This window comes from Leptosomus discolor, chromosome 3 (assembly GCF_034619465.1).
Source record: "Leptosomus discolor isolate bLepDis1 chromosome 3, bLepDis1.hap2, whole genome shotgun sequence".
Classification (NCBI taxonomy): Eukaryota; Metazoa; Chordata; class Aves; order Leptosomiformes; family Leptosomidae; genus Leptosomus; species Leptosomus discolor.
In genome coordinates this window covers 7175778-7192869 of record NC_141393.1, presented here as the reverse complement: position 1 = coordinate 7192869, position 17092 = coordinate 7175778, and the positions used below count along the sequence as shown (strand labels likewise).

General features: G+C 39.6%; 1 protein-coding gene across 1 annotated transcript in view; it reads right to left on the bottom strand.

The window, feature by feature from the left end:
• The window catches only part of SLC38A6 (solute carrier family 38 member 6), a 38107-nt gene extending 21493 nt beyond the window's left edge, over positions 1-16614 (bottom strand). Inside the window, exons 1-4 of the mRNA XM_086463107.1 lie at positions 16526-16614; positions 15698-15771; positions 11389-11441; positions 8291-8330 (exon numbers count right to left, since the gene is read on the bottom strand). Of these exons, the coding sequence (XP_086319233.1) occupies positions 8291-8330; positions 11389-11441; positions 15698-15771; positions 16526-16599 (241 nt within the window). The 5' untranslated portion in view covers positions 16600-16614. The remainder of the gene's footprint in view (positions 1-8290; positions 8331-11388; positions 11442-15697; positions 15772-16525) is intronic.
• Positions 16615-17092: the final 478 nt, after the last annotated feature.

Genomic DNA, 17092 nt, shown 5'->3' with positions numbered 1-17092 from the left:
ATTTTATTTAATTTCCCTGACGCCCAACATGACCAGAGTCACGTCAAGTTATATTATAAAAATTGAAGGTCAGCTATCCTTGGCATTTTTAACCTATAACGGAAGGAAGAGATTAGAGTCACAAGGCTAAACTGTGACACAAGTGAACACAACAAAAAGAGTACCTTGTGCTTTGATTTATTCCACTTTGAAATACTGACTTCCTCTGTCCTTTTGAAAAGAATTTCAATGCTTTAATGGCTAACTTTTAAGGCACCTTTTAAAATTATAATAAACACACATTCATCTTTAGAAGTCAAGCGTACAAAAAAATTTAGCAGATGTCAGAAGCAACACTCCCTTCAGAGTTCACCCCCCTTACATGCACATAGCCTGAGGGAGCAGAACTTACTGCTCTTGCAACCCAGTCTCATCCCCTAAATGAAAGAACAACGTTGTGTTTTCTTCATGTCACCTTCTCTTTGCAACACGAGACACCCATCTTTAGCACTGAACGAGGCAGGTTTCCTGCAGAACAAATGGTGTGCAATGACGTAGTTTGAGATTTAGCAATATGCAGGTGCAGCAAGTGCTGAACCACAACTACGTGAGCAACCCTCATATATTCGTGTCCTAATTTTCAGGTCCTGAACTGGCATGTATTATGTTATTTTTAAACAATTTTCAGGATGCACCAAGGGCTACCTGGAGAACTAAGCAGGTCTGAACTTCTCAATAGGCCTTGAAACAGAAATGCCATAAAACAGTATTCAGCAGAAATCAAAATGATATTACTACTTCGTTATTCAATAGGCTTGCCACTGTCTTGAAAGCAGCAAGAAATTACATTCTTCAAATACCTATCACTTTGCCATGGTCTGAAAACTTAGTTCTTTGACATAAAAGAAAGATGTTTGTTAAAATATAAACCACTTTTGTTATTATAACCTGTAGCGCCACCATGAGATATGACTCTCTATAAATATACACGCCATGCATACGTTATTTGGAATATCCTTACTGCGCTACAACACTGTTTAACACCGAGCATATGTGCCCCTACTTGAAAAAAAGCATCAGTTGCTGGAGAAAACGGCAGCCAAGGTTATGTTTTCAAAATAGTTCTTCTGAGGTAGCCCAGTCTTAAAAATCAAACACGTGAGTGGCTTTTTGGTTACCAGAAAAATAAGTGTAACTTTTCCTTATTACCCCCCCACACACCACACCCCCACCCCCAGAAAAGATCAATTGCTGAAGTCCACAGCAATGATGCAAGAGAATATGTACATTTAACTTATGTGTAAATATATAATTTATTCCTTTCTTAGTAAATGGTTGGTGATAAATCCCTTCAAATCATTTAATTGAAGGGACTGAATCTAACTCCTCTGGTTAGTTTTTCCTACTCTACCACTGTAGCTGACCATACTGGAGCACTATAAAGATGTCTTACATTACTATGCACTGTGCAAAAATGGAACCAAACTACCCTCCAAACTTCACACAAGAGAAGACAGGGGGCTGGTGAAAACCAGGCTGTATCCATACAGCCACACCGCTTCTTCAGCTCCTACTTAAAGAGAGGGGTGCTCATTTGGGAGCCAGGACAAGCAGACAGAGCAACCTTGATTCTCACCTGCGGGAAGACAGAGATTCCTCACAAATACCTACAGATAATTAAGATAAATGACAATGCTTGTAACTCTCACGGTCTAAAGAGTTCAGTATTTCTCAAAATACTGGAAAGGTTAGAGGCTGAAAGTCAGAAACAGCAGAATAAACACTACTGGTCGGTCGCTGCATGCTCCAGCTCAACAGAGCTGGCTCTTTCAGAGCCACTGCATGCGACAAACCCCTTTGGCCTTGTCTCTCCCTTTGCTGGTACGGAGGTTTTGTTTAAAATTGAATCTGTCCTAATCCAAACAATGTGACAAAGTTAAAAAGGAAAGCAGGGAAGGATTTCAAGAAAGAAAGTGAAACTACAGAGGATTTTGGGCAAGTTCCCATTTTTCCTGTCAAAGAATTAGAACGGAATAGCAAGATAGGGAGTACTTCAGTCTTGCATTGAGCTCCTCCTAAGGAATTCACACTGTGGAAACACCAGGCATGATGTCTGGATGCCACTGAAAACCATCAACTAGTTCAGCTATCACATCATATGGCCTTAAGAGCATGCTCTTTTGTTTTCATTTTTGCAATGAATCTCCTCATATTTGATTTTAAGAAGTCTCCCAATTACCTGATGCATTGTTTTTAATATTTCCTCTTAGTGGAAGCTTAAAAAAAACTTTAAAAAAATAATGTTGGGATCATTTGTTTGTTTTTAAATACAGATGTAGACTGGAGTACGTGAAAGAAGATGTAATGTTTGTTTATACAGAGAATTTCTGAGAACAAAAAAAGGTGTCAACTTTTTTGCTAGGCTTCACGTTGTGGACACTCACCCTGATGAATTTCCACTCTCCTGCTTCCCTTTCCTTCTTTATCTGAATTACCCTGGAACTTACCTATGGCAAACTTAAAAAAAAAAAAAAAAGTCCTTCTTAATCCACAGGGAACAGTTGGGCAGCAGCTTTATTTTGGTGAAATTTCATTAGTTTAATTGTATTCATACTAAATGCTAATAAAACTGAAATGTGTTCTACGTAGCTCATCATATATTCCATCCTGAAGTAGAGCTGGAGGTTGGGATTTTTGCTGTTTTTTTTATTTAAAGCAGTCTTAATATTCTTTACAGTATGAAACCTTCCAACAACCACTCACTGCAACATGAAAACACAAGAGCATGGGTCATCAATTGTTAAATTAGTACAGGAGCTGGCAAACCTGCCCTTAATTAAGGCAGCTCTGCACTGGAAATCCTCACTTTGAATCAGTTAGGATAATTAGGCTTTCAGGTCAGAGGCAAACTGCACTGTGAAAACAAACATTGAAGTTTGTTTGAAAACAGAATGAGATTTCCCATACTTAAAGGAAGCTCAGTAATTTCTTAAGCTATTAACGATGCAGGTCTTGGCATGTAACAAGCTGTATTTTATTCTGCCATCATTGGAACCATTCATTTATTTTCAAAATTTATACAGTATCGTACTCTACGAAGGGTTATTCCCACTCACCCAACCCCTCATCCTCCAAAAATATTTGCTCCATTGAAATGAGACAAATTTGGTAAATACTTTTAAAACTAAATTTCAGAATGGATGAACCTGAGGAGAACAAGAAAATAATCTGCAAAACAAAACTGCCCAATTAACTTGATAAAACAAGGTCTGGGGTTTTTTTAATCCGTGCACAGCACTGCAAGCCCAGCACACACACGCTTCCCCCCGCAAGGTCCCAAGTTCCATATTCGCTGTTGGCTCACACACACACACAGGGGGGTGCGGGACGCAGCGGGCAGCAGCCCCGCTCCGCTGGCCACCGCCCGGCCTCGCCACCCCCACACTCTCACCGGTATTTAAATACGTGCTTTTGCCAGTGGTTAACGCCACTTGATTTACTTCGGGAAGCTTGAAAAACACGAGCTATCCCGATACAAACATGCATTTAGCACGTGGGACGTCCATTGCACAGTTTTGCCCGTCACACTGACTGCATCAACAGGCCGTAACACCCAGCTGAGGAACTGCATCTCCCATCAGAACTAACCCTGCCACTTCTATTACTGCCTACAGCACTCAGGCAGGCCTGGGGATAAAACAGCACTCCGGGGATACGGAACAATCTTTTTTCCTCATTACTTCTTCTTACAAAGAAGAAAAACGTGTACCTCTGAGGACATGTTAATTGCAGAATATTGAAACAAAATCCGCAAGCACCAGTGACAGAAATTACACTTAATTAAACTGTATTTATACCAGAAAGCAAACAATTCTTTGTAAAATTAAGATAGCTGTCTGGAAAGCTTGGTTCCAAAGAGTGACTGCAGTGTCACCTGGGTACCAGCCAAGCCAGCTAGCGCAGTTACTCATACTGACCCGCAGCACGAGAACTCCCCCGGGTATCGCAGCCTATCAAAAGAAGTTGAAAAAAAATAAAGTCTGTTGCAAAAAGCCCTCACACAGACCACCTATGCTACACGGCTGCACTGCAGGTTCTACCGTTGCACTTAATCCCACTGCTAATAAATTTTAAATAATTAAACTCATGTTCTCAGCAGTTTCAATTTATGTCCCTCTGTATCACAGCTACCAGGCCCTCTGGGCCCGGCCGTATCTCCCTCCAGCAGTGACCTTCAGCTGATACCAGCCCGCAGCCCAGAGAAGTATGCTGTAAAACTCTCTGCGTAATTCCTGCTAGACCTCAACGCTGAGGATTTGTTAGTGTTGGCAACAGGCCGAGAGCCGCTCTTGTGCAATGCTTTATTGTGTTTGTCTCCATTTTTCCACCAGCCTCACTCAAATAATTCCTTCTCTAACTTCATTACATATGCTTTAAGATCCTTACTGACTTTCTCTGGGACACAGGGCTGTGAACTCTCCTCCCTTTCAGTCACATCTGCAGAGGACAATTCCAGCAGGAGAAATTCCTGTCTTCCTTCCCCCCTTCACAAAGCATCTAGGAAGCTCTCAGAACCTCCCTGGCAGGAGAGGGGGAAGGGCTGCGTGACGCTGAGCCACAGCTTTGGCCCACTGTGCCTCATCCATCACTTCCTAGAAGCACAACGCTATTAAAACAATAGCGGGGACTCGGTCCAAGCCCAGTCGCTGCCGGGAAGGATCACCCGAAGAGCCAGCGGAACCGTTTAACAGTGTTTGCGATAGCAGCCTCCCTCGCTCCTTCCACACCTCCAGGCGTCCAGCTTCTCCAAGGGCTCTCTCTCATATCGAGGGCATATGACGAGATCTGAAATCCTTCAAGATCTTCTTCTGCATGGCAGGCAAGAAATGGACATTTGGAAGATCACCCCACTTACAGATCTGGGGTGAAAGGAAAGGGGGTCAGGAGGATGGATGAACAAAGTAACAGCCTGGGAGGGTGCACTTTGATAGTTTCCTTTCTCGTGTCCAGTTTGAACCGCACAGACACACTAACAAGCTTTTTCAAGAACGAGGCAGTTCACCTGTAACTAATCACTAGTTATTTAGATTAAAAGGCTGCTGGATTGGGCCAAAACACTGACAAACAGAGCAAGATAAAAATTAGCAGCTCTGGCTAGTCCATTCAACCTTTTGTTTTCACTTTGTTAACAAATACCTACATCGCAAGAACAAGTACGTACTGACAGAAGGAAAGCTAGGCAAATATTCTCAAAGTTTAATCACTCTAAGCCAAGAATCTGTATATGTTCTATAAAATCTGTAAGTCACCGTATTTAAAGTTACCTTAATTTCCACCTGGATATCACAAAGGCGATGCATTACCCTGATGCATCTGTAGCTCATCCTTGGTACTCAATTGGATTTTGACATTTGATTTGTGTTACTTAGATTAACATAACACAAAGTGCTCTAAGAGACAATTAAAAATCTGCAGGGAAGTTGAGCCCTCATGCTAGAGATACATGTTAAAATTCCAAGCAATGTACTTGAAATCAATTTTTCTTTTAATCTTTTAAATTCCAAATTTGACCAACCAGTGCTTTCCTGTAGCTGTACAAGAATCTTCTCCCCGCCCCCCCCCTCCTTCGGGTATCCCACTAGTAGAAAAATCAGCTCCCCTATCTACATAAATCCCTAAGTGTATGCAATTAGGATGTCAAATTCAAACCTGCACTTTATGCTTCCTTTTTAAAGCACAGGTGACAAATTGGAAAGCAGAACTATATTAAAATGATTACTAAAAAGCTCTCTCTACTACAAATCACTTCTGCACTTAAATTATTTTTAGCAGTGATCAGACCAAACTTTAAAAAAGCCCAGACTAGATGCTGATAGTGACAGTAATCCTAGTATAGTTGTTTATTTCAATCACAAACCATCGTTCATTATCTCACGCTCTCCAATCTCTTTTGAAATAAGATACTCTATGATGCAATGCACCCAGGTCAGATGATGGAGGAGGTAACAGAAAACAATTTTATTTTTAGCCTTACTCTGAAATTAAAGATGGTGACAGAGTCTGGATGTCTGCCCAACAGGCACGGTGCTGCTGGTTCCTTCAAATGGACAGAAGAAGAAAAAGAAGGGAACACCAAACAAAGCGCACCCAAGTTTTACACTTAATTCCAGCGTGGCTCCACTCAGGACAAACTGTGCTCCACAGTCTCACCATCCCCATTTAAAATCTGCAGAAGGACCAGAAAGACAAGAAAATTTCCTTTCTTTCTAAGCATTTCTTCAAGAGTCCAGGCTCAACGAGAGGTGAAGAGAATTCTTCATCCCCCCTTTTTTTAAGAGCCTGTTAGCCTGCAGTGCAGTCATCTTCAAAGATGATTCCTAACACAGGGCTGCAGCATCACAGGACTCTGCCAGAGGCAGTTGGTAAGGACAGAAATAACGCAACTGGGAGCTCTGGTCCTAAACAGAAATCTAAATGGTGACCAGAAGCTGTGATAGCTCCTTGCAATGACAGCGCAATCCACCTGCTGTATGGGAGAAGGTGCCAAGGAGGCCCAACTTGCAACCCAGTTTTCCACAGGTGACCCTTCCTCACAGACTGGGGCACTACTAACACTAACTGATTTGGGGAAGGCAAGTCAGCTTTCTCTTTTCAGTGCCTCTGAAGGTAAGGGATCTTTGCAAGCGAACGTATCGGATGCATGAACCATCTTGATGAAAGATCTTGCCCTTGGAACCAGAAGAACAAAAAGAGTTTTGAAAGCTTCCACCAAAATGAGGTCACTAGAAATATTTGAAAGAAGAGTTTCAACTTGCAAAAACCTACTTTTTCACTAGTTAAACAGAAAGTCACCGGTTGGCAAACCAGGCCCAACCTGTTGGCAGAAAAGGTCACTGCAGGAGATGGAATAAGCAGTTTCATAATATCCAGCATGCACTAGTGTGGGGCTCTAGAGTTACTGAGCTGAATTTTATTAAAAATGACACAGAGAAGGTTATGAACTGCTATAAGAAAGAAATGAGAGTCGTATTTCCTTTGACCACAGTCTTGTACACAATCCCAGAGGCTCCAGACCCTGTACTGCGTATCCCTCTTTCTAGTACTGTTTATTTAGAGGTCCACTCAAACAGGAAAGGAAAACAAAAAGAATTGTTCATTGCTACAGAATATCCTCTAAAACCTGTATGAGTTAATCTTGGAATTAATATGTTCGCTCCTGCCTGAAATTAATTCTTGGGTTTTTATAGCCATTACAATTAGGCAGTTTTTATTACTGGAGCTTCTGAAGGAAAGACTTCAATTTTATCATAAAAGCAGTTACTTGGTCTAGTTCTAGGTCTCTACATAGTGAGAAAAAACAGCATCACCAAATTAATTGTCTGGACTCAACAGGTAATCCTAAAGGAAAGAACAGCAGCACTGGAATTCTGTTTCCTTCTCTCAATGTATGTGAACATGTGTATCTTCTTGGGAGTAGGGGAGAGAGGAGAAGCAGCTTTCATATCATTCCCTCATCTAAAAGAGAGTATCCAAAACATTTATGACCAAAAAAAGATAAAAATTGTTCTGTTTAACACTGTCTACTTTCAGACAATTAATTTCTAAGGGCACTGCTACTTAGTAACTGTCAAGTATGTGAACACACCCGAGTAAGACTTTAAATGCTTAGGCAGTTTTTTTAATAAGACGACAGCTGGTGTTATTGTATTATGCTATGCACCAAGGAAGACAAAATAAGAATAATGTAACTGGACAGCCCAGCATATGACAACATAGATTATCAGCCTGCGGGATGAAAGTCAGCAAACTAAACAAGCCCCACAAAAGCAAGGTATTGAACTAACAACAACAACAAAAAGGGGCAACCGTTAATAAAGAACACACAGAACTTCACGGCTGGGTAAACATTCAGTTGTTAAGACAAACCACTAACGTGCACAAGCAAGTTCCAACGGCAAAACCCAAAACACTATATGATAAAATGCAGCTACCAGACACCAATGTAGGGAACAGTGGAGAGGAGGATACGCTTCCTCAGCCCCTTCCAGTTAGCAATGCCAGCTATAATGGACGTGCTCCACAACCTGTGATGCAGGATCAGGCATACAATCCAACCCCCAAGTCTCCCCATCTACCCCTCAACTACAGAACACTTGGCATGATCACATAAGCCTTTTCTTTAAGTTTTCTGTCCTTTTAATCAGCCTCTTAAGAATACTTTCATTTAATGATTGCCTTTGGTGTTTGTGGAGCTTTGTAGACTGTAGGTTATACTCCACTCTGTTAATATTGAGCATATGAAGTTTCTTACCTCCAATATTCTGGATAATTATTGTAGTTGCAACAAGGACCTATAAAAAAATTGATTTCTTTAGAAAGGGTAAGGATAACTAAAATCATATGTCTGTAGCAGTCATAAAACACATATGTATTATCTTAAACAGACCAGATGTAGAAGCGATAACCAGTACTGAAAGGAAGGGCACCTTCTCTTCACTGAAGAGTTTAACACATGGAAACCAGCACAATCTAAAATGAATATAAAAGCAAAAAAACTCCTGAAAATACTGCATTTTCATTCTGAGATGACAAAACAAGAGGAGTTACACAGCGAAACCTGTTCTGCAGAAGATGAGGTTTTTAAGTCCCTGAAAACATGCAAGCGCATTCTAATTGACATCAGGCGAGTACAAATGAAAATGATCGTTCACCTCTGAAGAGACAATCAGACCACAGAAATTTGTACTTCCTCACTCCAAAAACCTGAATATTTTTAACTGTCCTGATTGTTACTTTTTTTTAAACTTGTAAACTAGACAGACTTTCCTTTAGCATTTGTGATTGTTCATACTGGACTGATAGAGAAGTAGAAATGATCACAGGCTATTAAAATACTTGTCTGAATCCAAAGAATTAACTTCCACCTGAAAAAACCCTGAAAGTGTCTACCATTTTCCCAGTGTTTTCTTTTCAGTTCATTTCTAAAACAGTACAACCATCTAGTACAGCTTTTTTTTCACCTACTGCTGCTCTTGATGTAGCAGGACCTTCCTACATGAGTGCTACCATTAAGTCAACTTGGAAAAAATTAAGCCAGTTATCAGAAGAAAACCAAATTTGTACTTTTGAATAAAATCTGAAAGCAAAGTTGTCATTTTTTCAATTGATCAGCTAGAAAACCACATCAGATTTTAAACGAGTTCAAAATCAGTTTAAAAGTTAACGGGGGGGGGAGGGGGGGAAGAAAAGAATGGCATCTCGGAATTTGCCATAGATGGAAACAAATACTTCACGCCTTGTAAAGGGAGAATCAGCAATCTTCCAACAGCAAAATATCTCCATTCTCACAACTCCCAGAAAAATATGTTTGACAGGAAATCACCAAAAGGTTGAACAACCGCTCTACCTCACGAGCAGTTAACCAGTAGTTCACTGTCAACTCACGACGCCAGTTCAAGCAAGGTCCTGCAGCAGTCTGCCTGTATCATTAGGAAGTGACTCGGGTAAGGGAAGAGTAACTACTACTTTAAAGAAAAAGTGAAATAAAGAAAAGCCACCCGTGCCTGACTGAAGTGAGGAGCATTCAGGGACAGGATTAGAATTCAGAAAGGTTCTGGCAAATTAGAGGAGTCAAAAAAATCAACAAGATCAGTCAAAAGCAATGCATTCAGGAAGCAGATCTCAAATATATGACTTAAGAGTTATTAGATTGCAAATAGAGAAAATAGTCTGAAATAACACAATCAGTAGCATGAAGCATCCACAGAAATAGCAGATCTTGTTCTGGGACATAGTACCAACCATGTTCTACCTAAAATACAGGTAATAATAATTACATTTCTTGTCACTGTCAAGTTCTCAGCCAGCTTACTGTGTTCTGTTTTGCAGGCAAGTTTTAAGAAAGTTGTATAAATATCAAAGATACTTCAAGAGAGAAATGCAAGTGTTCCAGAAAACATCAGTTCATTGGGAAATCTTGGTGAACTTTCATTAATTATTTTATCAAAACTTCAGCTTTCCAACCTAGAAACAATCTAGTATTCTCCATGCACACTGAAAATAAAAGACCACATAATTTTTAGCACAAATTATTTCAACTGAAAAATATGTAAAAGTATATTAGGGAGAATAAAAAAATTACCAATGTTGACTAACATAGTGAAGCTGTGAAATCTCCTTCATTTAAGCTTTTAAATAAGAGATTAGACAAACATCTGCCAAGAATGGTTTATGTGCCTTTAGCCCCGCTTCAGAGCAAAGGCAGACTAAGTCCCATTTTAATATCTCCTTAAGCTTTATACTTCTGCGATTTCTTCATCTAATGGCTTGGGGTTAATGTGTACAGAACAGATCTATAAAAAATAATTTTATTAGATAACTTGCTAATATCAAGGTTTATTATCTCTTGAGATTGATCACATCTCAGCTTTGATCGATAAATATCGATTCTCACAGACTACATTCACATCTGCTTATTAACACTAACGGAAGCCTTACAACCACCCAATACCTCAGATTTAATGCTATTTTATTAAACTAGAAGAAATTAGACTGTAGTCTGTTAAGCAGAACTCATTTAAAAAGATTACATTGTTTCAGAAAACCATTAAAATTGCACTTCTGTGTGGTAAAACCTGTTTTTAGTATCGTGTAACTGAAACTGAGAGCATAGAAGTCATTAAATGTGCAGTATTCACAGGCAGTATTTCCTGTGTACCCAGCATTACTGGACAACATTGCCTATTAGGAAAAACAGATTCAGTACACACTGCTAAAAAGGCATAGCTTACATGTTGATTACTCTTATACCAAAAACGGTTACTTTGCTGGTGGCTTTTTTTCCTCCTTTAATCACGGGATAAAAACAAGTAAGTAACATTCATCTGAAGAGTTTATTAAACAAAAGGAATAAATTAACATGCATTTAACATACTCTTATTTGTTCCTATTGTGGAAACGACATGAAAGGCAAACGCTTATCTCAGATCTCTATTAAATGCTAGAACACCAACAGTAAATCACTTACCTGTCTCTTACAGTTTACAGCAGTTTCGGTGGGACTGTAACAAACCTGAAACAGATCGCTGAGCCAACCTGACACCAACGCCAGTGAGCATACACTTGCACATACAACTAAAAAATGAACACACTGACAGGAAAGTAGCGCAAAATCTTACATTTAAGGCATGTCTATTTTACAGTTAACTAAAGTTTGGGCCTCCACAGCCCTGACACACTAACTGAAACGTAGTGAAAAGCCTCAGGATGTAAGGGATTTTTCAGTACTGACTACAACGGCAGTAATCATACTGCTTTTTTCATTCACATCTCTTTACTAGGCAAAGAACAGTTGTACATCAGTAGCACGAGACCAAGAAGAAAATTACACAGGTAAAAATAAATACTCGCCTTTCCAGCTGATCCAAATGCAAACAGGCCAAGGTCTTCATAAGAAGTGACAGCTGTTAGTAAGGAAAAAAAAAAAACACCCTAAAATATTTCTAACTTCAAAATCACCTGAATGCTCTAGCTTTGCCTTTTTTTTCCTCTTTTTAAATGAACATAATTCAGGACAGAATTAAAAGGGTATTTTATAGTATTTTTTATTTACAAAATAGGTTTTATACACACCTGTACTCCTGCTGCAAAATACAGCTATATGCCAACCATTCAAAGACTCTCCAGAAACTCAATTTAATATTAAAAATAGTAATATTAAAAAAAAACCCAAAAAACATTAATGGCAAATTACCTTCTCCCAAAGACTTTAGCAAGTGATACTAGAGGTGAAGAATTCTGAAATTAGCCTCAACTACTAGATATAAGATACTCCCATATTTTATTAGTTAAAAGGGTACTTTTTTTTTTTTAAATAAAGACAACACCAGAGGATCCATTTTCATCTTTCTACAAACATAAACATCAATCATCACCTTGCTAGCTTTTAAAAAATGGGCAGTATTTATTTTCGAGACAGCTGAAGGTAAACACCTTCCTTGGTTGAAATCTATTATCAAAAAATCCAAAACAAAACACACCAAAGCAAAACAAAAAAACAAACCCAAAGTCCTGCCCTTACCTGCACCTGACTCACATAATCACATTAAAACGGCCTGTGGTTTCCTGTACGCTTTCGTTGAGTTTTAGCTGATGCTCACTTCTAATACTGCCGGTAACTCAAACCAATCCCTTCTCAGAAGGAAGGAAGCCATATTAAAGTCTTTCATTGCTGCTCTGTGTTTTGTTATTAGAAACTCAAGCGGTATCAAAAAGGATGAAAGTTTTCTGAGGAATACCACTCACTTTCTCGGTATATAATAAAACGGTCCACAGCTGTAAATGCCTCAACAGGCAAAATTAATCTCAAACCCACATAACTTTATTGTCACACACTTGCTTTCTCTTCCTTGGTTCTACTTGGTACACCACTGCTTCCCCTCCTGTCACATCTCAATTTAGGGCCCAGCCCTGCAACCTGAGCTGCTGGGAGCAGAGCCTCACACCTGAGTCAAGTCCCACTGAAGTACAGGAAACAAGCCATGGGAGAAACAGGCGGTTCGCAGGGATCAGGTGACGGGACCAGAGCCTCAGACTGCCAACTGCCCAAGCTCGGTGGGTTTATTTCACCGAGGTGCTGCACGCAATCAGATCAATGCTCCAGAGGGGGGGGAAAAAAAAAAAAACAAAACCAAACCAACCCAAAACTTCATGAATTTTCTCATACGATTCTCTCAAGAGCGACGTTTCACATTCTGCTCTATGACTGACACCAATACACTGTGACAACGTCAAACGGAACGACAAAATTAAATGAGCCAGAGTTAGCCTTCAGCTTAAACTTGGACTAATCTCTCACATCTGCTGTTACACTGATACAAGTTATACACAGATATACTAAACAGGAAGTATGTCTCACTAGATTTTACCTGGTATTTTTCTTAGATTTGTTTCTAAGAAAAAAAAAGAAAAGCATTTCAGAAGGCCATCTCCAATGGCATCAAAAAGTCAGTAAAATGTTAAATTTAGGAAAGAGTTGGTTTCACCACATGGGAACAAATACACAACACACACGTACGGGAAGCTGCGACCAAAGAGAACAAAATTGTCCACACAATTCCAAAATAGCAATGCGAAATCTTGGAATGTTTTCTATAGTAACTCTATTTCTGTACTCACTTTAGTCCTGTGAACACTGGGAAGCCCCAATACTTGACCACATTACTTTTGTAATTTCAAGAATACATGGAACAAAACATTAAGCACAATTGATATAAAAAATTTCTGCCTGATTAGCTTGATTTCTGTTATGTTATTGACACTAAACGGCAAGTGTGAAATGCAAAGCGAAATCGGCAAGTATAGTACGAGCAATACTCGTGACTAACTCACAAAACAGAAAGAAAAAAAAGCCACAGAACTTCAAAGTACATCCCACTTAACTTCCCAACTCCTCTGCCTTACAGAGTAAGCTTAGCCTTTGTCAGCCCAGACCCCAAAACAATATAGGTCATACCGAATTAACACCAGGAGAAAACATTGACTGAACCAACCCTAATCTAACACTTGACACTTGGGAATATTTTTTTTGCTAAGCCTTTTGGTCTACACAAATCATTTGATTTTGTCAAAGCCCAGACCAACATAATTTAAAAACTGAAGGCACTTCTTTATTTTTAAACTACAACTAAAATGCCTGTGCTTAATAAATCCTGCTCTCTGTTTAAAACGGAATTAATATTAGAGCTTCCTTTTCACAGAGTATTTTATAGGTCAGCTCTTTCCTAGGATTACTTTTCTGATCTGAATGCCTGAATGAATAGTTTACAAACAATTTCGAAGGTTTTTCTTCTCCACCCTTTAAATTTTTCTAGCTCATTTTGTAATATAAAACTACTAAAATTTCTTTCCAACTCCTTGTCACGGATTAATCTTAATGCTGTAACCTTGTTCACAAATGCATGTGGGTTTTATAAAGAAAAATGTTCAATTATCTACTTTGGAAGCAAACACGTACACAGATTTTACTTTGTTGAGGCATAACAGGTCATATTTCTCACTTCTAAAGACAATATTCCATGGAAAAACTCAGAATGCTATCTAACATTAAATTCTTCAATGATTTACAGGAATTATGGTAAACATAATCTGAGAGAAAACTTAGATTAAGAAAAAAAAAAAAAAAAATCAAAACACAAAAGGTTGTCAACCCAGCAAACTTACCTAGACATAGTTCTGGTGCTAGTATTACCTGTCAACATTAGGTGATAAGTAATTATTAACTGTAAAGCGCTAGTTTCAGACAAAAGAAACACTTCATCCTGCCATTTCAGTGGTATTCCTTGCTCTCAGCCGCACATATTTAAAAAACGCTTTCTTGAGGTATTGCCTTCGGACAATAACTGAGGAGCTAAACCATCCTTGTATATTTATTAGGTCTCTAAGTTCACAACATTGAAACTTTTCTTACTTCAAAAAGCTTAAGTCCTTAGTTTTCCCCTCTCACCAGTAGTTGTTTTGCAAGGATCTCTTTAATTATTATTTCACCAGACAACCGCAGAATACCACTTCGGGCTTATATAACACAGAACTTTTCAGCCTCAAATAAGAGGTAAACAAAGATGGTAAAAAATTACCTCACTTTCCCCTCCTTTTTTCTTTGCTTATGTGTCTCCCTAGCTACTTATTTCAGGCTCTGATTCCCTTCTAACTAGCAGAGCTCCAAGAGGAGAAAAAAATTACCAAAGACTTAGTCACAAATCATCAAGCAGCCAACAATACCAACCAAAAAAGCAACCCTACCTCTGAAGAATGTTTTTTAAGAATGTATGAAGATCACTCAACAGGTGAAGACAGGAGCAGCAGATCTAAGAAGAATGAGGAAGCAATCATCTGAAAGACCAGAGCTAGCTATAGAAAGCAAAGCCAACAAGGAAAGAAATGGAAGGAAGCTTTCTCCCACCACCTTTGGAAAGAGAGGAAAACAGATGAGAGGGAAACAATAACCAGGTGACTGAAAGAGATGGAGACTTCCTGCTATAACATGATCTTTGTGTATGAGAACTCAAGGAAATTGTTGTTTCAGTAACAATTAAAAGAAGCAAGAATTAAAACATTAGCAGATTAGATTGCAGATATTAGAATCTACTCATTGAACGTTCTCAAAACAGTGTAATTCTAAGGACTGCAATAAGACTTCTCATTTGGTATGAAAAATGCCGTAAAAACTTGCACCTATAAAGTGCCATGAGAATTACGATAATGCAATACGATTTCAAAACCTGAAAGGTATTAATTTCAAACCATAATCAAAATACATACAACAATCTGAAAGGAAGTCGGCTATTTTATTGCTCTTAAGCCTTCACTGAAGCAACAGGACACACTGAAGTAGCATGGTTCAGCCAGCACCAAAGCAGTTTTGCTACAGAAATACAGGATCTATCTTTTTGGAAAGATGAGAGAGGCGTTTTGAAAAAATCAAAACTGAAACTCTAGAAACCACTCGGATGGCATTGACTTTTCCCAAGACATTTCAAAATAGTATTTTTAAATGGCAAATAGAAACCGTTCAAAACATTAAATATTTCAACATCAGTGAATCAGACACAGCTATCTGTTAACACGCTGTTAATTACAATAATTATACTGGGTCTTGTCTCTGTGACACAGGTGAGGAAGTATTTCAGAGATCACTGTTAGATAAACGCTTTTCACTTACCAGTCTGAGTGCACATACTGAGCAGAAGAAATACAGAGTAAGAAGCAAGGCTGGCAACAATCAGCAGCAAGATACTAAAAACCACAAAATATTCATAATTAAAGCACTTTTACAGTACAATGCACTTTCTATCTTCAAGAATGCTACTTTTGCAAGAAGTAAGCTACCACAAGACAAGATTTCCTCATTTTATGGCTCGTATCTGCTGACTAAGGTCTCTCCCTTCCCAATACTTGCTAAGTTCCACTGCTGCTTATACTGTTTAGCAAAGCATATCACAAACTATACAGGGTAAAGGCCCGACAGATGAATTACAAAGAGAACATAACATTTGCGTGTACACATACACACAGACAAATACATGTCTTCTAATGAAGTGAATCTAGGGCTTAGAAAACAGTAGAAGTGACAATTCTGGTGACTTTGGCCCCGTTACCCATAGGTTAGGACGTACAACAAGCAGAAGTGCAAACAGAAGCACAGGTTTGATTCACATTTTTCAGCTATGTGGCCATCCTACTCCAGCAGGCCCATTTCTAGAACCAAAGGAGATAGCAGCTTTGAAAAATAAGTATCAGTCTATTAGGAGTAATGGCCAAGAAATTGCCACCATGTGGCAATTTAATGCAACGTTTGGGCAGCACTTACGTTAGGCCAGGTTTGAGTGACTAAACCAAAGAGGGAATATCTTATTCAACAGTGATGAAGAGCACATGCTATTTATTTCTTCCTCAGTTGTTGCACAGGAGTCTTAGTAATCAAGTTTTGTTCCATTCAAAACTACGAGTCGAGTTTAAAAATAAGTATACATAAAAACTGAAAACTTACCTAAACCCCATGATCCCTGTGTTGGCCATAGCATAGGATAAGCCAAGTATCCCACTTCCCATGATTGCATTCATTAAATTAAATACTGAGAAACCAAAGGAAGAGCCACGATTTGGAGGATTCTGTGAAAAGGGCAAAACGACGTACGATTAGTGCGAGAGGTGGTTTGGTCTTTCACAGGAGGAAATTTAAGGGAGGAGGAGAGGGAGTCCTATTTTCACTGCCTCATCTAAATCAGAAGTTCTCTTTTTCTCATTCCAAGACCACGCAAACCCCGTGCACGTACACGATAACGCGACGCTGGCCCAAAAGGACCTCCAGAGCTCTGCCGCCTCTGAGCGCGGCGACAGCCGAGCGCCCGAGGAGCGCAGCCCGGTTTGTGCTTCAGAGCTACCCCCGCCTGCTCGCAAGGGCAGCCGGGGCACGGGGCAGCGCTTCCCCGCGCTCAGCCGCCAAAGCGCCCACCCGCATCGGACGAAGCGCCAGGCGGAGCCGTTCAGCTCCACCGGCCCGGTGCTGCCCCGTGCTCCCGCCGGGCCCTTCCCGCTGCCCTCGCCAGGTGTCACA